General features: G+C 53.7%; 1 protein-coding gene across 4 annotated transcripts in view; it reads left to right on the plus strand.

Moving 5' to 3' along the window:
* The window catches only part of KIRREL3 (kirre like nephrin family adhesion molecule 3), a 629,076-nt gene that overhangs the window by 581,701 nt on the left and 22,601 nt on the right, over positions 1–24,774 (plus strand). For all 4 annotated transcript variants that reach the window (XM_019658928.1, XM_019658924.1, XM_019658926.1 and 1 more), the window contains exons 6-8: positions 4,465–4,622; positions 13,911–14,061; positions 20,075–20,180. In XM_019658928.1, the coding sequence (XP_019514473.1) occupies positions 4,465–4,622; positions 13,911–14,061; positions 20,075–20,180 (415 nt within the window). The remainder of the gene's footprint in view (positions 1–4,464; positions 4,623–13,910; positions 14,062–20,074; positions 20,181–24,774) is intronic.

Below are 24,774 nucleotides of genomic sequence, written 5' to 3' on the forward strand. Positions count from 1 at the left end.
CTCGAACCGCTGTTGCTCAGAGCTCAAACTCTTGAGCGAGCTCTTAACCAACTGAGCCACTCGGCCGGCCAGCCTGAATTCATGTTTTTAATAGACCACTCTGGTAGCTTTGTGGAGAATGCATTGTGCAGGAGTTGAAGGAGACCCAGTCCTGCCCCCCAAAGAGCTTACCATCTGCCAGGTGCTCCACCATGCTGTCTGGGGGCAGGAGGATGGACCAGCTGGCTTTCTGCACCTCTCCAGCTGCCAGTGGGCAACAGCACCTACCATGTCTGGTCTGGTGCCCCGACCAGCCATCCGTGGGACCAACCATCTGGGCTGCTAGAGCATCTGAGGTGATGTGGAGCAAGCCCCTGTGGCACCACCCGTGGCCTGGCTCCCAGAGAACTTTCCCAGCTTGTTCAGGCGAGGTTGGCCGACCCGGCAAACCAAGACCACCAAGTCAATGAGCTTGACACCATGCAGCCGCTGGGCAGAGAGGGCTGGAAACCCTCTGACTCCAGCTCCGCTTTGCCTTCTGTCCAGCTGATGTCCTGTGGGAAGGACAGTCAGGTGGTCGCCCGTAGTATATGCTCTAGTCCCGAAGGCCTTCTGATCATGGGAACGCCTTTTAGAGATAGTGCGGGGGGGGGGGGGGGGGGGGGGGGGGGGGGGGGGCGTGGCTGAGCAGTGGTTCCATACAACTGCGAGCCACAGAATCTCTTACTTCCATACAACAGTATAAAAAACATTAGTCCCTAAAACGGATGACAGCTTTACCTGCAGGTGGAGTCAGGGTGTGCTTCCCAGGCCCAGGCCCGCCCTTCTCTGCCTGCACTCATGGCAACGTGGGGCAGTCACTCCTGCTCTCTGGCCTCCGTTTCTTTTCTGTGAACGCAGAGCTGGACTGTGTCTCCCTGCTCCACCTCTCCACAGGAGCCCCCTCACCCTTGGCAGCCAAGCTCAGGGGCTCCCTCCCACACAGGGAGAGACACTGGTGTGGTGCCCCATGTTGCCCACCCATGTGGGCGGCACAGGCCGCAGGACTGGTAGGGGGCAGGGGGAGCAGGAAGGGAGACCCCCAGCTGCCTGCCCAAATCCTGGATGATAGGAGAATCTCCTGCAAAGAGCCAGCCACACCTGTGATCTGAAGGAACCCCAATGCGCATGATCTGTTGCTTTCATAAGCAGTGCTGAGCCAGCCAGGGCTGCACTCTAATTCACGCCGGCCAGCCTGAGGCAGGGTCGTGGCCCTCCTTGGCTGGCTCCCAGCTCTGGAGACCGGCTCTGCCCGGGGATCCACTCGAGTCACCCCCAGGCCTCAGTCACCCAACAGTTAATGCATTCTTTTCTGACTGACAACAAGCACAACACCAAAACAGTCAACTAATTTTATCTCCAGATTAATCACAAAAGGCTAACGCTTCCACCTTCCCTGTGATTAAAAATTAGAAGACCAAACTCTATAGTGGTTCAGGATAATAGCCAATCCTGCGAGGGGTGCATGAATAATGCATCTCCAGGCTCAGGCTGTTCCAGACTATCTCCCCTCCCGGCACACCAGCTCTGGGCCCCAGTCTCAATAGAGAGGTAACGAGTCACCCCCATCCCTTCCATTGGAGCTGCAGCTGCCAGAGCAACTGTTAATTTCTATTCAGCCTCCGGGCCCCCAACAAACATCCTCCCTCCTCACCCACCCCACCCCACACACCCCAGCCCCATCCGCACCCCCTCCTACCCCATCTGGTGTGCAACCAGGCGAAGGCCAATCAATAATGCATAGCTACATGAATAGCCGGCATGATAACCACTTATTTGGGAAGATGTAATCAGGACCCATTTTGAGGATGGGTGTGTGTGTGTGTGTGTGTGTGTGTGTGTGTGTGCATGTGTGTGTCTGAGTACCCACGCAGCACTGTTTCACACCCCTCTCCCCCTCATCCACACTCCCTTAATCCAATCTTCCAAACAGCACTAGAAGAGCAAGAAGGACTCTGCCCCTCACTGCCTTAGTCTCCACACTATGATCACAGGAGTTGGGCACCTGAGCAAAGGCCCAGAGACAGTTGGTTCTCAAACTTGGTCGCACATGGAAATCCTCTGGGAGCTTCAAAAACTCCTGAGGCCTGGGGTCCACCTCCAGGCTTAGTTGGTTAGTGTGTGGCCCTGGTTTTTAAAACCTCCCGCAGAAGACTATAATATGCAGCCGGGGTTGAGAGCCACTGTCTCAGACCCAATGAATGTCAATGCCGCAGGGAACTTGCCAGGTCCCCTGTTGAACTTTCACATTTTGTATCTGAGGAAATAAAACCAGAAGAAGGAACTGCCTTTGTGGCTTCACCCTCTGACATGGGGCGCTTTCCACGATACCGCATCGCTGGGCTTACTTATTCTATTCCTGAAGCTTCGAATGGTTCTTTCTAATTTTCCTGGCCCTCAGCGAGCTCAGCTGGAGCGCCTCCATCCTCATGGGATACCTCATGGGGAGAAAACTGCCACCGCCTTCCCTGCTGGAAGTGGCCACCCAATTGCATTGAGATAAAATTCCCTCAGCAGCAACTGTCACGCCCACCCCCATTTATGGAAAGCCCTCATTAGCCTCCTTTTCCTCTCAGGCCACACCCACACCCAGGAGGCCTCTGGCACTAATGAGGGGGTACAGAGTGGGTGGGGTGGGCGTCCAGCCCACACCCACCATCTGCCTGTGCCCAGCCCCCCACCTGCACCCCAGGAGGCTGGGCAGGGTTGGATGAGGCCGACTTCCTGAGCCAGGGTCACTGGTGGAGTCCTGGGGCTGCAGATGTCGTCTTGAGATCCCTGAGGGTTTGTTTTTCCTCAGGAAATAGAAACTTGGGGTTTGGCACTCGCTGGGCTGTAGTTCTGAGCCAGGCCTCCCTAAAGCAGGAAAGGCAAGGCAGAGCCACTGGCTGAAAGTGTGCCCCAGAGCCTCCTGGAGTTTCCCGAGGAGCCCGGGTGCAGCAAGAGAATGCCAGACGCAGGGAGGCCCTAAGAAGAGGAGGGAGGTCAGGCAGGTTGTGGAAGCGGGTCATGGGTGGGGGGACGGAACTGGAAGGCAGAGCCTGTTAGATGGGGACCAGCCTGGAGCAGCCTTCAGCTGCTGTGGCCATCTTCCCGAGCTCAAGCACAGAAGCTTGCACAGAGCCTCGGGGAAAGGATGGACTCTGTGGCAACTGGGCAAAGCAGGCCCTTTGCGCTAAGACTCCAGCTCCTCACCCATTTACTCCTTCATCATGCACTGGCAAACATGCAATCAGCCCTCCCCAGGCCTGCAGAACTAACTGACCCAGCCCCTCCCTGGGGGAGGGAGAGCAGGGATTGCTCAGGTGGTTTCCAGGGAGCCCTGCCCCTTCTGTGGTTTGTCCCGGCAGAGAGGCCGGGAGCAGTAGAGGCCACCCTCCATGTGTCCACAAACACTAACAGCAGAAGAGGCTCTGTGACTTTGACCAGTCACTTAACGTGTCTGGACCGCTTCTGCAAATGATGGTCTCCTATTATCATAACTGCCCACCCCACATCCCATAATGGCCATGGAAATCAAAGGGGTGACTCCATTGCAGTTAGCAAATGTTTATGGAGCACCAGGCTCTGTGCCGGGTGTCGTGGGAGATGTCCCTCTCCTCCTGAGTCCCCATCTCTCACCAGGAACCACAAGTCTCAGACCAGGCTACCCCCAAAATACAGTGGAAAAACCGGGCAGGAGAGATTCATTCTGACTCTGGGGTGAGGGACCTGGAGCCACTCTGGAAGAATTAGTGCTAAGGAGATGCGAGGGGGTGCACAGCCCTCTGAAATGCTGTCTCAGCCTTGAAAGGTTGCCTGTCACCTGTCCCCTGAGAGGAAAGGGGCCTGGCTTCCGGCCCCGGTTCTGCCACTCATTTGAAGTGTGACCTTGAAGAAGTCACTGAACCTTACTGAGCCTTGGTTTCTGGATGTGTGTAATTGTGATGATAATAATAATGTTTACCTAGAAAGATTGTTGTGAGGATTAAATCAGATAACAGATGTGACAGTGCTTTGTTAAAAAAAAAAGGAGAGGGGGAGGGGAGAAGAGAAGAGGGAGAGGAAGAAAAAGAAAAGAAGGAGAAGAAGGAGAAGAAGAAGAGGAGGAGGAGGAGGAGAAGAAACTGAAAGAAACTACAGATATTATGTGGAGGCGGAGCTTTGCTCCCAGGACTGTGGAAGAGGCCAAGGATGGCTGTCCTGGTGCCCTGCCCGCACAGGCTCCTGGTGAGCAGAGGATGAGAGGAAGGTAGAACAGCCTCTGCAAATAAACACACAATGCTCATGTGCAGGATTATCGTTGCTGTTGCTACTGTTGTTATGATACAAGGGGATTATACATTTTATTAAAGTATGATAATGATTGTTTGTCATCCGCTCCATAAAATCCACCAGCCCAGCCTGTCCGCCTGGCTGGAGGGACAGGGTGCTCTCAGCCTAAATTCTTTCTTTCTCTCTCCACAGTGCCGCCCGATGACCCAGTCATCCTGGGGGGGCCCGTGATCAGCCTGCGGGCAGGGGACCCCCTCAATCTCACCTGCCATGCTGACAATGCCAAGCCTGCGGCTTCGATCATCTGGTTGAGGAAGGGAGAGGTCATCAATGGGGCCACCTACTCCAAGGTGAGGCCTGGGGGCGGAAAGACAGGTGGGGGCTGCATGGGGCGGAGTCCGGCTCTCCCTGTTTCTCTGCAGCTCCTGCCCTGTATGTGTGTCCTGTCACTTTTAGTTTCTCCCTCATTGCCTCTCCGTCTCTCTGTGTCTTTCTCTCTCTGTCACTGTTTTTCTCTCATGCTAGGGCTCTATCATTTGACCTTTTCTTTCTTTGTCCAGCTGTTGTATTATAGCTGTCTCTCTCTTTCCTGGGGTAATTGCTGGGCCTTTTGACGGCCCTAAGAATAAATTATGGTCAGAGGGGCCTGAGGACAGAAGTGGCCAGAGTCCAGAGTTGACAGGTAAAATACGGGGTACCCACTTACATTTGAATGTCAGGGAAACAACAAATTAACTTTTCATTATAAGTATGACCCAAATATGGCATGGCGCATACTTATGGGTCGTACTTACACTACAAAATTACTCCTTGTTTATCTGAAATTCACGTTTAACTAAGTGTCCTATATTTCTATGATATCGGGCCACCTTCCCAGAGCTGTCAGTTACGGCTGTTCAGGTGCTTCCCTGGCCCAGGTACCTGGCTCAGGAGACACCGAGGGCTGAAACACAGCCCTTCATCCCTCACCAAGCCCTGGGCACTGCTCTACCTGTTCACAAGGACAGTTTTTTCTAATTCACACAAGGTAGGTGCCCTACAAGTGCCCTGAATTGGACCCTGTATCAGTCATGTTGTTTCTTTTCTATATTTTATGGCACTTTGACATCTTAAGGCCTTGCAGTATGGAAGGGCTGCCCTTCCCAGGGTTAGCTAATTCCTAGAGACAGGCTGAGAACACGGCTTCCATACGCAAACCAAACAGTCCTGGGTCCGTACCCTCACCACCTCCTTTTCTCAGGCTCCTGCAGTCCTCCAGCCCTAAATAACCCCAGGGCCAGATACTGGATAACTAGGCACCACCCACATAGTCTAGAGCCTGCTGAAATGATTCAAACCACTCAATCCCAAACCTGTTCAACTGTTTACCCTGCCTTGTCCATTCATCCCCACACCTCTTGACTAGCCCTGGTGCTGCCCTGTGTGGCCGTGTGCCATGCCACGATGCCATGCCTCCTCCACTTGGGTGCTGTAACAAACTACCTTTTCAATGGCAGTCGTCTCCTAATCTGTTTGCATTACCCCACCTGAAAAAACAAAAACAAAATCCCAGGTTCATTTTAAAACAGCGCCCACCAAACTCCACTCAGGGAAACTGAAAAGAGTTGCAGACAAGATTTCTATACCACAGAGCCTATAAAAACGAGCAGGACCAGGGAAGACAGCCAGTTCATCTCATTGATCTACGGATAGAAAGCCGAGGCCTAACATGGGAGTGACTGCCTTGCTCAGCGACAAGTGGGCAGAAACTGCAGTCTCCTTCCCATGAGCTTCTCTGGCCTCAGACAGAGATGGGCAGCTGCTTGGAGGTTGTACCAGGGCCTGGGGCAAGCCAGGACCCCCGGGCTCTGAACTTAGACGTTCAGGCCCCCAGGACCTCACTCTCCTCCCCCTGCGGCCTCCTTAGCCTCAGAGAGTGGAGGTGCATGACTTGCTTCCCACTCCCAACCCATCCCCAGCTCCTTCTCTGGGGCCCTGGAAAATAAGCAGAGCTTTCACATTCAGTGGAGGATATGAGGCAGCCTGTTCCTTCTCTGAGGCTGTGTCCTTCCTGTCCGAAGATGACCACCTGCCAAGGAACCAGCCCCAGGGCTGCTGATCGAGGCCTGGCCCTTGGCCCCTGGCCCCCACCCAGAGCCTGGTGCCAGAACCCAAGACAAATGTCTTCCCTCCAGCACAAGTCCATGCAAGGGGAAGCTGCCTATTGAGAGATAAAGCCTTCACTCAAGTCCTGGGTGGGAGCCCCCCGTTGTGTTATGAAATACAAAAATATGACACAGGGAGTGTATCCTCTGGACGATGAGGAAAAGGAAGGAAAGGGGTGTTCCTTCCAGTCTGGGCGTCTGTCCAATCCCTCCCTGAAATTGAGCCAGCCTGGCCCCTGCCAAGGCTAATGTCCCACAGAGTACATGCTACCATCTGGTGCAGAGTAAGGTCAGAGTCACCTTGCTGGACCTGTCCAGGGGCCACCTTGCCCCCTGGCCTGGCACCGTGCTCCTGCAAACCACAGCAGGGAGGTCACACTCCACCCTTTGCCCACCCAACCCTGTTCACACTTCTGCTGTCATCTGACAGGAATGACAGCACCAGCAGCAAGGGGCCTGGGTTCCAGTCCCTGCTCTGTGTCACCCCAGGAAAGTCATTCCCTGGACCTCAGTTTCCCCATATGTAAATCAAAGGGGCTGGATCACTCTGTATTAGGTTAGGGCTGCTATAACAAAACACCACAGACTGGTGGATTAAACAACAGACATTTATTTTCTCACAGTTTTAAAAGCTGGAAGTCCAAGATCAAGATGCCAGCAGGGTTGGTTTCTCGTGAGGCCCCTCTTTCTGGCTTGTAGATGGTACCTTGTTGCAGGGTCCTCACGTGGCCTTTCCGCTATGTGTACCAGAGAGAGACACCTCTGGTGTCTCTTCTTATAAGGGCTCCAATCCTATTGGACCAGGGCCACACTCTGTGACCTCATTTAACTTTACCTACTTCCTCAAAGGCCCTATCTTTACATATACTCACACTGGGGGATCGGGGCTTCACCATATGAATTCTGGGGGGACACAATTCCGTCCATAGCAGGGGCCTACCAGCTCTGCCAAGCTATGTGCCTGACTTAGAGCACACGAAGGGCGGATGGTCCAGCAGGGCTGTCAGAGCCCGCTCCTCTGCTGTCCCCTCCTTCCCCAGGACTGCAGGGACCATTCACACAGGCACTTCTGATGTCCCGAAGGCAGAGCAGCCCAGACAGGCCATGCATGAGGAGACCTAGGCATGCAGCTGGGACAAAGACAGAGACAGAGGTTGAGAGAACACACAAGCACACACACAGTCAGGAGTCCAGGTCCTCAGAAAAGACCCTGAAGGGCAGCCCTGACAGCCCCAGGTCTGAAACCCTCAGTATTGTCACGTGGTGGGTGATTAAGCCTGTGGGCCTGGGAGCTGGGCAGCCTTAATTTGAATCTAGACTTGGCCACCTTCTAGCTATGTGGGCAAGCTACCTAACCTTGTGTGCCTGAGTGTCCCCATCTATACAATGGGAGTAACAACAGCACCTACCTCAAAGGAGGATCGTGAGGCTTGATTGAGAAGAGTTCCTGGTAGAGTGAGCTCATGATTCACATGGGTGTTAGGATCACTGCCTGTCCCCTCCCTTGATCCTCATAGGCCCAAGGGCCCCCTTGCCACCCACTTTTCCTAGATGAGAATGTCAGTGTGTTACGGAACATGCCTTGTGGTCCTAATACCTGGGTTCGACCTGAGATCCATCACATATTATGGTAATTTATGCTCTCTGCCTCAGTTTCCCCAGCTGCAAAATGGGATAGTGATAAACATAGATGCCTGAAGACCGCTATGAGACTTAAAAGGAATATGCCCTGAAAGCGCTCTGTAAAGAGCCTGGCATAGAGTCAGAGCTTCACATATGTTAGTCCCTCATCCCAGAGCCCTGCCTCGCCCTGCCGATTTCTCCCTCCCCATAAGTCACACAGCAGCCCTGGTTTGGTGGAACATTCTTTCTGCTATTTCACTGTGTGGCCAGCAGGGGACGGATGAGCTGATAGGATTGAGGATGGCCTCATTGAGGATTGCCAGGTCTCTTGCCCTGGGAAGAGAATCACCCAGCACAGGCTGGTGGTGCCTCACCTTAGACACACTGCCAACAGAGCCCTCGTGGCCTGGGTGCTTGAGTGAGCGTCCAAGGATCCCAGCAGATCCTTGTCTGGCTGCAGAGGCATGGGAGCCATTGGCAAGGCCTCTTCCTGGACACCCAACCACCTGTGCCAGAATTAGAGGGCAGATGGCATGCATCTGGAGAACCAGCAAATACACAAACCAGGGGAGGCGGGATAGGCTGTGGAAAAGGAGGGAAGACAGTATGGGCTGAGCCCGAAGAGATATCTTCCCAGGAAGCCAGCATCCTGCTACATCTGCTATGTCCCAGCAGCTGCCAGCTAGGGAGCATGAGGCCTTGACCCTGATGTAGGGACAGGCAGAAAGGGTTCCGGGTCTTAGGACACACAGTCGTGTACACGAAGTTCTAACAAGTTCACGAACTCATCCTAGAAAAAGTGCTCCATTCCTCATTGCTGAATATCACTATGGTCCTTGGAAGTACTCCCCTTGGGAAGCTTTGCACCGACGCTAGCGCCTAGTTCACCCTTCAAAGCAATTTTGGAACTCTTTTTCTGGAATGGCCATCAGAGCTGTTATCGTATTACCCTTGATGTCCTGAATGTCATCCAAATGTCTTCCTTTCAATATTTCCTTTATTTTCTGGTAAAGAAAGAAGTCACTGGGGGCCAGATCAGGTGAGTAGAGTGGGTGTTCCAATACAGTTATTTGTTTCCTGGCATAAAACTCCCCACAGACAGTGTCACATTAGCTGGTGCATTTTCATGATTCAAGAGCCATGAATTGTTGGCAAAAAGTTCAGGTCGTCTAACTTTTTCATGCAGCCTTTTCAGCACTTCCAAATAGTAAACTTGGTTAACTGTTTGTCAGTTGGTACAAGTTCATAATGAATAATCCCTCTGATATCAAAAAAGATTAGCAATATGGTTGCAACAAGTTCGCAAACTTAATTGTCAGACCTCGTATATCTACCTTGAAGCCCTATACCCTCCAGCCCTACCTCTCTGCTCCTTTCAGCTGCAGGCTGCTGCCTGCCCCAGAGGCCACCCTCTCAGCAATCACCAGGACGGTGGACCTCATTAGGCCCATGCTAAGAGGAGCTGTGGAATACTCACTGGGGCCCAGCTCCGATCCACGAGGCCCTCTCTCCCCACGAGTCATTCCAACACCCCCATCCCATTTGTCCATCTTACAGGCCTAGAGTCTCTCTACCCAGAGCAGTGGCTGCTGCCACTCATTCTGGCCTCTTTTGTGAAAGGCATCACTCCTGGCCCAGGGCACAAGAACGGGGATCCCTGAGGATGCAGGGTCTGCGCAATGGCACTGTGCAGGTCTCCACCTTCCCTTATGTCCCCATCCAAGCGACATGACAACAGGCCCCAGTGGATTCCCCAGGCAGCTATTAAAAGGGGAAGCAGAGAGATGATTTTAAAAAAAGAAGAAAGAAAAAGACAGCAGTTAGGGGAGGGGTGAGTGAGGAGGGGAGAAGTGAGAGGAGGCCTTGTTGCCAGGCAATCAGGTCTCACTCAAGGCCTTTCCAGGCTGTTTGCATATCAATTAGCATCCCCTATTTAGCACTGGAGTTGGGGCCTCACCTGTTGCATTCCCTCCAAACCTCCTTTCTCCTTTACAGAGGATTCAGCCTGGCTTTCCACTGCCCACCTGAGACCCTGGGGGCCTTGGAAAGAACACAGCAACCACTGCTGCCTGCACTGGACCACCACACACAGGGTACATTCTGTCTCCAGCTAGCCCAGCCTCCAGGGCCATGGCCAATTGAAAGCCAAGTGCCTACCCTCAGGAGTGGGGTGGTGGGGCACCGACAGGAAGCAGCACCAGGGCAGATAGGGTTTCGAGGTGAGCCCCAGACCTCACACAGCCACTGGGACACTCAAGAAACCTCCTTGGAAGCAGGTAGTGGACAGAGGCCCACGGACACACGCACAAGCTGAAGGGTGGAAGGCCATCCATGCAGGCTACTGCTCTGGCACGCTCACTCCTGTGCATGTGGCCGATGTACACCCTGCCCTGGTCCGTAACTGCACACACAGGCGGGCCGGGTCTCAGTGGACCTGCAAGAGCTGCTATCAGGGTGACGTGGGGCAGCCTGGGCTGGGATCTGGCCGCACACTGGCACCACCAAGCTGGAGGAGAGACTACCCCAGGCCTTGGAGGTGACAGGCCCAGAAAAGAAAGACTCGCCATTAATAATCCAATGGATAAGCTGATCTGCATACTAATAAAGGTTTCTGAAGCAGGAGGCAGGGGACTGGTGCCCATGCTATGTCCCAGGAGCCACCTTCAGTGAAAGAAAGAGCTGGGAGGAGACGTGAAGTGGGGCAGTGGCAGAACGTCAGCAAAAGACAAAATGTCTGCCCTGGCGTGTCCTTTCTAGGCCACAGAGTCCAAAGGCTTCATTTGCATGTGAGAAAAGGAGAGATGTGTAAGAGGAATGAATGAAAAGAGAAAGAAGAAAGGACAAGCGAGAAGATTAGGAAGGATGAGGAAAGGAGGAAAACGAGAGCGAGAGAAGATGGAGGCCAAGTGTTGGCTGGAGCAGACAAGCCACCCAGCCACCGGCCAAGGCCCAGCTTTTTTCACCTTCCGGGCTCCGCCAACCTCACTGGTCATGTTCAGCCTTCCTCCCCCAGGACATCCCATGGCCAGGCCTGCAGACCCCCGCCCAGGGTCTGCGGAACCCGGGAGCTGGGAGCCAGGGTGAGCCTCCTATGGGAGCCACTGAGGCAGGCGCCTGCCCTCTCTTCTCGCTCTCCCCTTGTTTAATGAACACGTCTCCCTTTTTTCTAATTAGGTGGAACAAACAACTTGAACCAGAATTTTTGTTTCCCAGAAAAGCACACGCCCGGACATAGTAAATAAGTCATTAATCATCATCCTGAGGCAGAGGAACACCCCGGGTTCAGGGAGGAGGGAGGCAGTCCGGAAGCCTAATTAGGATCTCGGGCCTCCTGGCTCTCCTCCCACCAGCACCCAGACGTCCCCTCCACGGCCAAGGGCAGATCAGTGGAGGGGCAACAGGCACAGTCAATCTTAACTAAATGCCCCTTGTTAACACAGTGAAACAGTAAAGGGAGGAGTAATAGTATGGACTTCCCACCCCACTTCCCGCGCCCCCGTACCTCACCCAGGTCTTATTTTCATCCAGGAAATTGTTCTTATTATTGCTTGGCTATTTATAGACGCAGGAGGTCTGCCGCAGAGCCAAGAGTCAGCGTGCTGCTGTGGTACAGCTGCAGTGCCCTCCGCTGGGGCTTGGCTGGGAGCTAAACCTCCCCCCACCCCCACTGACGTGCGGGTCCCTGTGTGGACCCCCAGTTCAGGACCCTGGCTCTGAGGCTGATCCTCACTGACTGCCTAGACTGCCCCATGGCTGGCGGGGACTGACTACATCCTTCTCCCTCAACCCCTCTCCGAGGACCCCTCTGCCCAGGGCTGAGGCCACCACCCCACATCCCAGGGAAGGATGTGCAATGAGGCCTCAAGTCACCAGCACCTGCCTAGGCCCAAACGTCCAAGAAGAAACAGTCCAGATGACTGCTCCTTGGCTCTCTCTGGCACCCGAGTCTAGCTTGGTCTATGCGGAATGCGCTGATCTGCACAGAGGCTCGGGTCATGTTCTAGTGCTGAAGGCCACAAGCTTTGCCCCCGCCAAGAAGGGCCACACTGACCTGGGGACCCAGAAAGCGCTTCCTGCAGCCTACATGAGGCTGCTAACTAGCTCAGGGATCTTGGAGGCTACAGAATGGCTCTAACTGTTCTCACCTTTAAGTGGAGATCACACTAACCACCCTCCAGCTCTCAAGAAGCTGTGGTGGGAGGGTCATGGTTCAGGGGTCACCATTCTCAAGTGCAAATCCCAGCCCTGCCTGCCCAGCAAGTTCCTGACTCACTTTGAACTCAGTTTTCTCTTCTGCTCAATAGAGATAATGCTCACTTCCTTCCAGGGTCTGGTGAGATTTGAGACAACACTGATTGTTGTTATTGTAAAGGAGATCTTGAGGAAGCAAAGTCTGTTTATCTATTCCCTGGCTCTAGTCACAGCCAAATAAGACTGTATCTGGCACTTCTCTCTGTGGAGTTAAGTTCTTTCCCAGGATCAAAAGTCTCCAGGACTGAACAGTCCCACCCTGGGAGTTGCCCTCCTGCCCACACATGTCCCCAGCACACACCCACCTCCCTCCGTGGGTCAGCAGTGGGCTCAGCTCAAAGGGCTTTAAACTGATGGGGAGAGAGGTAAAAAGGGGTGCAGAAGAGGGAAGGGGGTGCAGCAATGATGGTGGAACTGGCTGCAGAATGATTTGTGATCTCCCGGAAACAAAGGAATGGAAGACAGGAGACCAAGCTTAGGATTTGTATTCGTTTCCTAGGGCTGTCCTAAAAAATTACTACAGCTGGTGCTTCAAACAACTGAAATGTATTGTCTTACAGTCATGGGAGCTGAATTCTGCATTTGAGGTGCTGGCAGGGCCACGCTCCCTCTGAAGGCTCCAGGGAGAGCCTTCCCTTGCTTCTTCCAGCTCCTGGTGGCGCTCCTGGTGGCCCCAGGCCTTCCTGGGCTTGTGGCAGCATCACTCCCAGCTCTGCCTCCTTCATATGGCCTTCTTCCTGTGTTTCCCTGTGTCTCCTATTCTTCTAAGGACACCAGTTATTGGATGTAGGTCCCACTCTAAATCCAAGATGACCTCGTCTCAAGATCCTGAACTAATTACTAACCTAGCTAGTCTGTGAAGGACCTATTTCCAAATAAGGTCACATTCTGAGGTTCCAGGTAGACAAGAATTTTGAGGGACACTATTCAAACCACTGCAGGAGCCCTCTTACTTGTTTCACCTCCAACTTGAAGTGTAAGTGTGCTCAAGCTCCACGGCCTCTCTTGGTCTCACCTGTTTTCTCGCCTGTCACATGAAGATTATGGCATCTGTTCTGTCTATAACTTGGTCAGGGCTCCAAAAGAGGTCAGAAAGTGAAATGATTTGAGAATTTGAAAGCGTTTATATAAAGTAATAAAATGGTCAGTGTGCATTGATTTTGCCCACATCCCTATCCCAGCCCTGCCCTTACCCCCACACCCCAAGCTGCACCCCCTTCTACAGACTATCTCACTGCCTTGGGGGGTCACACCACTGCCTGTCACACACATCTCAGCACTTCCTACAGACCCAGAGGATCCCCAGACACCAAAGGCAGACAGACGGGAGTTTCTCCATAGGACCTGCAGCCTGGTTTCCATTGGGCCCAGCCTGGTTTCCTTTATGATTTGGAGTCTGCAAGTCCAGGCTGATTTTCACACATGATGGGAAGCTTTCTAGTTCCTTTTTCCTTCCGCAGCCCAGCACTCAGCCAGGCTGGGGAGCCGAGGGTCACTCCAGCTCTGCGCAGAGACAGGTGTCCTGGGGTCCTGAGCTGCCCTGCCTCCATGCACAGGGCTCCCTCCTCCAGGCTGCCATCCCAGCCTAGCGATGTGGGGCCTTCTCTCCCTACCCCCCAGACCCTGCTCCGTGATGGCAAGCGTGAGAGCATCGTGAGCACCCTCTTCATCTCCCCCGGAGACGTGGAGAACGGGCAGAGTATCGTGTGCCGAGCCACCAACAAAGCCATTCCTGGAGGCAAGGAGACCTCCGTCACCATTGACATTCAGCGTAAGTACTGACCCAGCCTAGGCCAGGGAGGGGACCACCTGCACCCCTGCCTAGAACAGGAGTGGGGGAAGGGACCAGGCATGGACAACCAGCTCACCAGAGCCCCACCCCAACTCCTTCAGGCTTCCTCCCTGCATGAACGGAAGGTAGGAACTGGGTCAGACAGCTCCGTGGACTGGCCAAGTTTATATTTGTGGGCACCTAAAGGACCAGCTTGTCCTTATTGTCACCTAAAGTAAAAACATCTCAGATGACGATCCTTGGCAAACGACAGATTTAAGCCACATTTCCACATGTGTATGAGGTAGAACTTCCACATCAGTAAATATCCTGGTCAACCCCTGGCCCTGCGGGCCTCGCCAGGTGGCCCCACACCATCCTCAGAACAGAGGTGCTGGGAGCTGATGGGCCCTCGGAGCTCCAGACTTGGCACCATACCCTCTAGGGGATCTGTGGGGAGCTCTCATGAAAGGGTCAGCCAAGGAGAGGAGAGGAAGAAGTCAGTCAGCCTGTGCTCTGCATGTCTCATCTCATTTAGTCTGGACGACAACCGTTTGGAGTAGGTATGATTGTGGGCCCTATCTGGGCACACCAAGGCCCCCAAAGGCTGATTAGCTTGCCCAGGGCCACCTAGGTTTCAAATGGAGGCAGCCTAGCTTTGCAGAGTCAACGCTGGTAACCCCTCTTCTATGCTTCCACACGGGGTGTCCTTAGCGAGTATCAGTTGTTACAAGTTCCTCCAGCATCATGTTGGAGGAGTCACCTAAAGGAGACCCCTAAATGTCTCTTAAAGGTCCCCTAAAGTGCCTGTCAGTCCCAGAGAACAAAGAAGAGCTCAGAAAGGCACTTCAGTGGCCTTACTCTCAGCACTAGACCCGTTAAGGTTTACACTATTAGCACCCAAAAATCGACTTTTCTTCTCTTCAACATCCCCCCTCTGCTGGGGAGCGTGACACCACCATGTGCTGGCGGCGGCTTCAGTCGTAGGCTCTGAAGGACGAAGCTAGAGCCGCAGGCTGGCATTCATTTCCTCCATACCATTTTAGTCATTTTAAATCAAATTCATTTAAAAACACTTCCCAACAGCCCTGGTGCATCTAAGGCTTCTGGATCATGGCTCCACGTGGCTCTCCAGAGATCTGTGTCCTCGGGTTTCTCAAGCCCATTTTGGAAGCCTAAGAACAGACATTCGCACCCAGTGTCTAGAGTCCTGGCAGATACCACTTACATTTCAGAGGGCAGAAGAAACGGCTGTAATCTCAGCTGGGCTTGCTGTAAATACCAGACACAGCAGCTGAATTCTTGGAGACGCTTTATCTTCACTGTTTTCACCAGCTATGAGCCCCGCTGTCCCCCATCCACAACAAGCAGAGGGTTCTTCTTCCATTCTTCACTCAGTGAGAGCAAAGAACAGCAGGCCTCTTGCCAGGCCTAGGACCAGGGTCATGGAAGGGAGGCGCTCACTCTGAGGGTCATGTGACTTCAGGGTCACCCTGAGAGGCATGCCTTCCTGCGCTGGCCCTCGTCTAGGCCCTGGTTCTCCACTCCCACCTGCTTCTTCCATGCAGCAGCTCTGGCACAGAGCAGTATGCCCAGCTATAGAGAACGTGCAAGGAGCTGTGGGCATCAGGTCTATTTGAAAGGCTCCATCACCCATGAGCTGTGCAGGCCGGAGCTTTTTGCTTCGCCCTGAGAACTCCAGTTCCTTGTCTAATTGGACTGAATGATGTCCAAGGCTCCTTGTTGCCTTAGGATTTACCATGAATCAGAGCTCTCTCCAGACACAAGCCAAATCCAGGAGGCATGAGGGTGGGAGGCGCAAGATATCCAAGCTTCCGACTGCCAGCTATGGGCACTGAGCAGTTCTTCCCTCCTCCCCGCACCAATCCCCACCTTGTCAGGAGGCCTGTGGCAGCTACGAATCCTGCACACAGGAAACCACCTGGTTGGCACCCACAGTAGTGGCCTGGGCCTTGGCAGGGAGACACCCGGAAGAGGCAGTGCTTCTGCTCCAGGCCATTACCCGTCACACCAGGAGAACCTCTCCTGGCAACAAGAAAGTCATCATCATACAACGGCCACCAACTATTGAAAGACGTGGCTCTAAATGCACTCTAATGAGATGATCAATTTACCGGGGCGCACAGATGTCAGTCTGCGTCGGAGGAGGACGCCAGCTTTGCCAGGTCTCTGGGCCTTTCTGGCTTTCTTTCCAAGGACGTCTCAACCACATAAGGAGGGAGGCATCGGGAATGAGGTCAGAGGGAGGCGGAGAACTGAGGTGCCTGGTTTCCTAGATCCGCCCCATCTGAGGCAGTACAGGGTCCTAGTTAAGGCCACAGCATTCTTCCCGGTTTGAATTCTGGCTCTGCCACAGTTGACCTGGTTATTAAACCTCTCTGTGCCTCAGTTTTGTCATCGGTACATGGAGATAACAATGCTTATCTCACAGGGATGCTGTGAGGATGAAATTAAATCATCCCTAGCAGAGTGCCTGGCACATGGTGATTACTCTGTACCTGTTAGCTGTTGTTACCAGGCATAGTCATGGGGGCATGGCTGCCCCTTCCTCAGGGCCCCAACAGCCCCACCAGGGGACAGGTCTCCATCCATTTGTCCCCCCGCCCCCCAAATGTGTTTGCGCATGCATGTGCATGCCAAGCAAAAGCACAGGCTCTCTCCACCCACCCTTTCCCCTGCCTTCCTCCTCCATTTCTTCATTTGTTCATTCAAAAAGCATCCAGCTGCTTACTATGGACATCATGGGCTGGATCAGAGCTGCCTTTGCAAAGTTTCTCATTTTCTCAGTCAACCAAGAAGCATCCACATTCAGCAAAAGCACATTTGTTGTTTGTTTCCCTTGATCTTTATATGTTACCCAACGGAAGACAAAGCCCCCAGATTGAGTAATGGGAGAGAAAGCTTAACACCCCCAAAGTCTCACTACATCTGGACTCTGCATCCAGCTGCCAAGTTGCAAATGGATGTGCTATAAAATCACTGAGTCATGGAATTTCTCTCTTCCCACCCCCTCCTCCATGTAACACTTCCCAGAACACACACACATACACACACACACACACACGTGCTCACGCATGCACATGCACACGCACACGCTCAGGTTGCTGATGGAAATACTAACAGACTCTCAGCTGTAACATCTGTTCAATGTGATCTCGGTTTCACCAGCTACATCAAAGCTGCCCTCTGCAAGTTATGCAGCCGACATCACAAGTGGGATTAAAATCATGTTTAATAGTTGGATATGACATAAACTATTTATGCCTCTGGAGCCTGGTGCCCTCCTGAAAATTCATATCCTGTACATCCAGAGGAGAGGGGTGGAGAGAAGGACACGGACACCAGTGGGCCAGGGGTGGAGATGCAGGTGAAAGTGGGCAGCGTGAATGCTTCCTAGGGGCCCAATCTCCCAAGGCCCTGCAGGACATGCCCGGTATGGAGGATATCGCCAAGAGGTAGGGAAGCTGCAGGAGACCTACTTCCACGAGATAAACTGAGAATGGCAGGTATGCGATGGAGGAGGGGCTCAGGCAGTAAGAAGGGCCCCCAGTAGGTACACGCTCCATCTCCCTGCTTCCCAAGACCATCATTCAACAAAGGACACCCAGGTGGCGATGGGCCTCCTGGAACTGCCCCCCCAAGTTCTAATTGGCGCCATCACCTCCTGAAACAAGAGTTGGGTGGAGGCACTCCACTCCACCTCTCAGTATTGATTCATAATGTGAGGACACTGAGCCAGCCACTTATTCGGACCCAGATGGCAATTACCAAAGGCCTGTGCCTCAGGACATGTTTCTCCAACCCTCAGTGAGAGGCAAGCTCCTCCCTGAGTCTCCTCATCTCTGGGGGTGGTGCCATCAGAGCTTCAGGGTCCCACTAGTGCTCAGCTCAGCCTGCCAGCCCTGCATGGGAGGAGGCTGGGTGGGACTCCCGATGAGTCTAGCCCTGGAAGCTGGTGGTCCTTGGCTGGGAATGGCTGCAAGGTTCTGGGGGTTGTAGCTGTCCTGGGAAGTGGGAGGAGAGTTCTCATGGCTAGTTCTTGCCACATGCATCTTTGTGACCACTTGATCTATACTCTAAAAACAGATTGAGATCATGGAAATACCTGTCACTTCCCTGGCAATGCTCCAGGAAAAGGCAGGCAAGCCAGCTGCTCCAGGAGCAGGTGCTCCCGGGATGGCGGGCCCATTAGGAACTGGGGGAGAATGTGGGAGCACAGTCCCCTAGCACCATCAGCCACCTGCTGCTCAGGAACCCATGTCTCAACCAGCTGTCTGCAGAAGCCAGCACAACCCCTGGGGGACATCTCCCAGGCCCCAGGCCCAGCACTACGTAGGGAGGCTTGGCACACAGCTTGAGCACCAGCAGGACAAAGGGGGGGGCCAAGTGATCAAATGACCCCAACTCTGCTGGGGTCTCTCACAGAGGCGCTCAAGACCCCACCTGTCATTTCAAGCAGAAGCCAAGCCAGGCAGGCTAGAGTCCTGCTCCCTTCCTGGGGCCCTTCCACGTGCACCCAGAGGCGTCGGCATGTTTTCTCAATGGTCTCTGAGAAACTGGCTCCTTTACTTCTTTTCCTGAAAATGGGCTGAACCCCTAGCAAGTCCTCATGACCTTCCAACAATGTGCTCTGTTTATTGGTGAAGACGCCAGAAGAGGCTGCCCAGGGCCTTGGCCAGGCCACAGGGACCACACTGCCCTCTGAACTCACCTAGAGATGAACTCTAGCCAGACCTCCGTGCATGACAGGAAAGGGTGGGCACTGGCTGTCATCACCTCTCCTTGGAGTGTGGACGCCTGAGGCGCCAAGGCCCGGGAGGCAGGTGCATGCCAGGAGCACAGGTGACACTGGCTTTTGGAGAGGGTCCCAAGCCAGCAACTCTGAGCTCAGGAGAGGCGGGCCGGCTGCCTCCAGGCCATTCTCTGGGCTGATACTCCACCGCTGCCTCTCTGCCGTGGACCCCTCCATCTCTATTTCCATCTCTGTGCCTCTCAGGGTCTCTTGCTCCCTATCTCTTTTCTCTGTTGCTCATTATTCTGTTTGGTCCTCCTCCCCGATATCCTGTCGTTTTCTGTTTCTGTATGCTTGGTCTCCCTTGGTCTTCTTGTCTTTAGTCTGAAATCTTTGTCAGATTTGTCTCTGTGTATGTCAGTCTGTGTGTCTGTCTCCACCTCTCTGCTCCTCGAGGCCTTTTTTCTTACCCTTCCTCTGCGCTTCTCAATCTCGCCCGCCCCGCATCGTCTCTCTCCTACTGTAGGTGTCTCTCTGCCTGCCTCCCATCCTTTCCGTACGGACCTCTCTGTGTGTCTCTCTGTCTCTGTCTCCCTCTCTCAATTCCCTATCTCCTCCACCTCCCACCGTCTAGCACTTCAGAGCTCTCATCATGTTAAGGAGAAAGACAAGCCCAGCCTGGGTTGTTGAGGGCTGGGTGATGCCAGTCAGGACGCAGCAGAGATGATTAGGCTGATGAAAGGGTGTAAATGCCACTTTCAAGTTAATGGATACACCAGAACCTTTACACAAAGAGACATGAAACAGACATTTCAAAAACAGACAGTTCGTATTTAAATGGGGCTCAGGGTCCATACTCCCCCTCATGCCCTTGTAGCCCCGCTCCCCCTTCTCCTTTCTGAAGTGTTTTGTTCTCTCTAAAAGCTGGAAGATGGGCAGCGTGATCCTGGGGGCCAGGCAGCCACACTTCCTGGCTGGCTGTTCATTTAAACACCAGGCCTTGAATCCACAGAGGGAACCCTGACCCCATCACCAGTACTGCCTGAAGAAGGCACCTCCAGGGAGCGGAGGATCCCCTTGCTGAGGCCCCAACTTTCTGGGGACCACTGGAGTGGTGGCTGCTCTGAGGGTCCCCAGGGTCATGGGTCGTGGAACCTCTAGTCTTTACCCTCCATGTACCCAGGGGGTCTTCCTGCCTTGTTCTTTTCCAAAACTGAGGCCACAGCTCCAAGTCTGCAAGGGAATTTCTTCTCTCTGCAGACCCCCCGCTTGTCAACCTGTCGGTGGAACCACAGCCAGTACTGGAAGACAATGTCGTCACATTCCACTGCTCTGCCAAGGCCAACCCAGCTGTCACCCAGTACAGGTAAGAGCCACTGCTGAGGAGGCACCGCCCGGTCGCTGGGCCCTCCACACCCCTGCCTATGACATGAGCTGTCGCTGGTGGTCCTGGGCACCTAGCACAGTGCGTGGTTCCCTGCGGGTACTCAGTATCCTTCTCTATTCCCTGCCACCTCCATCCGCCCCCAGCAAGGTGAGGGCTCCTGTCCTCCCACCTTCTCCCCTCCACCATGGCCAGGTGGAGTTCCTCTCCTCCACACACACATACACTCCCTCCCACTGGAGACATCACCTCTTCTCTCTGAATAGCTTGTGGATCCCTTATTTCTGAAAAGAGGGAGAGAGTCTCAGGAAAAAAAAAAGTTAGAACCACCAGGAGAACCAGTAAGATCAGCACTGGATTCTCATCTTGTGTCACCAAACTGTTCACCTGGGTAAAAGGGGATCTCTGGGACAGTTGGCCCTGTCCAGTGGGCACCTGGGACCATTCACACCCATGGCCCCTCGTGCATCCCTGGCTCACAACACGGATAAAAACATCACTATCTCTTACATGCTTGTCTTTCCCTGTTGAGTGAGATTCTTGGAGGCGAGAACTGCAATTTGTGTCACTTATGGTTCTCAGCATGGAGCACAGTGTGTGGCATGTACCGGTGCTTCCATAATGCTGGCTGACTAACTGGATAAATGCTCAGAGCTGCTCCTCTGCCCACCTTCCTGCCTGTGCACCGTCACCACACAAGATTTCTCAGAGATTTCTAGAGGCGCTCGGGGGCAGACTCAGGCCTCACCTCCTAGGGGGTCTCACCATGGCCCTATCTCCACGCATCCCTTCCCATCAGCCCAGACCTGAAGGAGGAGCCCAGAATGTCACTTCTGCCACAGAGATGGATTATTAAGCTGCAGCGTCAGCCAATGCCAGGGATGCTAATGGTCCCAGAACAGGAACTAAGCCAGCCAGCTGGGGTAGAGGACAGGGAAGACAGAAGCAGTGCAGCTCCAGAAGCAGAATGGGAGGCAACGGACCAGAGGCGGCCAGAGGTTCTGGCTGGACATGAAGCGGCGCCCCCTGCAGTGCAGATAACGAAACAACATGGCGACCAGCAATCGAGAGAGGCAGAGTCTTTATCCTTGAGGGTATTTTAAAATAGGATGAAAACCTAACTGTCCTGTCCAATTTAGCTGTTCACTGGGCTTAAGGCTCCCTGGAATCATGCAGCCCAGGAGGTCCAGGGGCAGGTCTGGTTTGGGCGGGACGCAGCGTCTACCTGGAAGTGACTAAAGATGTAGAAAGAAAGCACGCAGAGAGCCCCTTTCTCTGGGCTCCCACCCTGCACCTGCCAGGCCCGGTTCCCCTTGACAAGATGGGCTTCTCTCTGCTATCTGCTCTCTGCTCATGACCCCTAAATCCCAGGCACCACGTGCTCAGAAAATGCCCCTAATGCCAGTTTTGCTGGCAGCTCTTCACACCTCCAGACCAACTGGGCAGACAGCCCACTGTGACCCTCACAGCATCCCAGGAATGCCTATTGGTCCCCAGATACCAGAGTAGACAACTCCCACTTTCCGTTTCTCTGCACTGCCAGGCTCCATGTCATCGGAGGATCTACTTATGGGAGGCTAGATGGAGGGCAGGGCTGTGCTCCAGGACCTAGCCACATCCCCACCTCACACCTGCCCTCCGCCCAGCACAGGGCGAACAAAGACCCAAGAAACCAGGCTGATGGGCCTGAGTCCCAGGGTCACCTCCCTCCAAAGAGCAGAGCATCAGTGATGATGATGGCAGTAAGGCGTAAGTGCACATGAAGCAGATGTGGCAAGGTAGTAACAACAGGTGAATCTAGTGAAGGGAAGAGAGGGCAGTTATTTGCATATTCTTGCAAGTTTTCTATCATTTCAAAGTTTGTTTGTTTTTAAAAAAACCAAACTAAAAAAGTTAACAAATGAACAAGCAAGCAAACAAACAGAGGCTCTGGGTCTCCTGTGGGTCCCTCGCCTCCATCCAACCCTGCAGCTCACAGTCAAGGTCAGCCCCTCTCCCAGGGGAGGAGCTGTGGGGTGGGTTCCCCTTGGGTGGGCACTCGTGCTTACTTATCACCTTCCCCGTGGCCTCCTAATTAGCCAAAGGCCCTGAGAAGGCTTCAGACTGGATAGGGCTCCCTCCGGACTCCTGACTCTTTTGGGGAGTCTTTCTGGCCACAGGAAAATGCAGGGGTGGGGAGAGTAGGCGGGGGTGCCTGCGCCCACCCATACCCTCTCAACCCCTTTGCTTCAGTAAGGTGTTGCCCAGCAGGTCGTTCTAGGTGCCCTGTTGGGATCCAAGAGGAAAGCCTTCAGGAAATCTCATCACATAAGCACATCGATTTTTCCCAACTGACTTTGACAAGATTACAGAGATCTTTGTGTCTTTACATCCATCCTTCTCGATTGCTTCCTCCCTGTTTTACATAAGAGGCTGTGATCTTGGAAATTAGACATATGCCCTCCTCTGCCCCAGCTCCCAGAAAGAGGATATGGGTGGGTATGAGCGCGCATCCAGCCAGGCTCAGCTGTCACTTGGGCTGCCCCTGGGGACCAGGAGGAGCCTGGATGAGAACAGCCTCCAGCGCAGCATGAAGTGCATCTCCCCACCTGTTTCACCTCTGAGGCTCCCTCAGGGACCCCGCAGGTACAGGTTAGGGACCTCTACACATTGTGAAACTTGGGGCTACTGGAGGACAGCCTGTGCGTTGTGACATGCCAGGCCCCCTGAATCTGTGATGTAAATAATTCACCCTTTTACATTCGCTTAGGTCAAATTAGACACTGATTAGGAAAGGCTTAGCATGACTCCTGTTCCGAGGGGCAAGGAGAGGCAGTGGGTAGGTAGATGGAAGGAGAATGAGGGGACAAGAGGAGACAGAAGCAAGAGGAAGCTAAGCCAAAGAACCAAGAGAAGAGCTAAGGGGTGGAGATCAGGGCAGGGGGTCTTGCCCCCCAGTTCACCCTTGATCCTGTGGCCAGCTGCTTGAATGAGCGGTTTGAGGTTCTGGAAGGGATCCCCACAAGAGGAGGTTTTTTTGGTGTGGGAGGGGAATAAACATGAGCAAAAAGGAGATTGCCTAAATGAGATGTGAGCAGGAGACTCTCAGGGTGTCCCCAGAAGGCTCAGCCCCCACATCCAGCTCCTGCCATGGTCCTGGGAGAGAATAGTCTGAGAACTCCTCCCGCTTGTCCTCCTTGGCCTCTAAGATAAGAAACAGGCCTGGGAACTAAGGGCAGCTGCTGCACAGGTGGCCGGGCTCAGGCAGCACAGCTCTGCCGGGGACAAGAAAGCTTAGTCCCCTGGCTGTCCCGCTGGGCTCCAAACCTGTGGGAGCCCCAGCAGTTCTCCTGATCTCCTCAGGGTCAAGCAGGTACAGCTTCCAGCATCCACAACGTGCACTGTGTGGGATCCCGGATGGGTGGGGAGAAAGCCCTGTCTTCTCCAGGAACCCCTCCAATGATGGAAGAGGACTGCCCATCAGAACCAGCTCACTGGGCCCAAGCCCACCCCCACCCCCAGCATCTGCCCTGTCAGCAACCAGAAGCAAGGGCCTGAGCAGAGCAGGAGGGGCTGGCCCCGCCCTCCTCCCAGCACAGCCAGCTGCCTGGCATCGCACCCCCTGACCCCCTCGTTTCAGCAGAATGGAAGGAGTAGGGGATGAACACAGATCCCCAACTGTATGTCTGGGACTGAATTCATCTGCCTCAGGCAGGGGCTGTGCCTATTAAGTCTGGTCATTAAATTAAAGTTAGAAATTGAAGTGATTCATGAATAACTCATAATGGTTTGTTGGGAAGCTCCTTAAGCTCTCAGGGAGCATGGTTTGCTCTGTTGTTAAGCTATAATTGTTATTATTAATCGTGTTCTTAATAATTACGTGATATTAATTCACAATAATAACCACATGGTGCCAGCCTGGGAGCTCCGAGTGATGCCGAGAGATAGCCGTCTCTCGGGTCTGGAGGGGTGGACTCGGCTGGAAAATGATAGAGGAAAGAACAGAAGACAGGCCTCTGGGGTACCAGGAAAGGCTCCCAAATTAAGAACCAATGGGGGTGAAGGCAGAGCCAGCAGGGAAGCTGTGGTGACAGGGAGCCATGGTCCCAGGGTAATAATTGTGGGGGCCAAAGACCTGCTCCAGTGCTGGTAAAGACATACACCACAAAATAAGCTTGAACTGCAGCAGGAGCCTGGCTGGAAGTTCCGTGACTTAAAAAAGCGAGCGTTGTCCACAATGGGATTAAACCAGGGGGAACCTATGAACTCTCTCCTTGGGGACGTGTAAGGAAGGCCCCCACCTGGACACATGCACACACACACACCCTGGGGGCTGCTAGCTCTGCCCCACAGGTAGCAGGCTGCCGGTCGCAAGTCCAGTGCAGTGATCACCACCCCAGGCCAGGACCAAGACAGGCCCAAGGCTTTTCGGTCTCTCCCCTCTATTGGTACTGATCAGGTGATTGGCTGATGAAAGAAGCCAGCAAAGCCTTCTTCCTGCCTCCCTGACCAAACCAGGACGGGTGGAGCTGTGGCCTCTGAGGAGGGAAGCCAGGGTGGAAGGGCAGATACTGGGCAGAAAAAAAGCAAGCGCCTG

Source organism: Hipposideros armiger, unplaced genomic scaffold (assembly GCF_001890085.2).
Source record: "Hipposideros armiger isolate ML-2016 unplaced genomic scaffold, ASM189008v1 scaffold_291, whole genome shotgun sequence".
In the NCBI taxonomy this organism is placed as follows: Eukaryota; Metazoa; Chordata; class Mammalia; order Chiroptera; family Hipposideridae; genus Hipposideros; species Hipposideros armiger.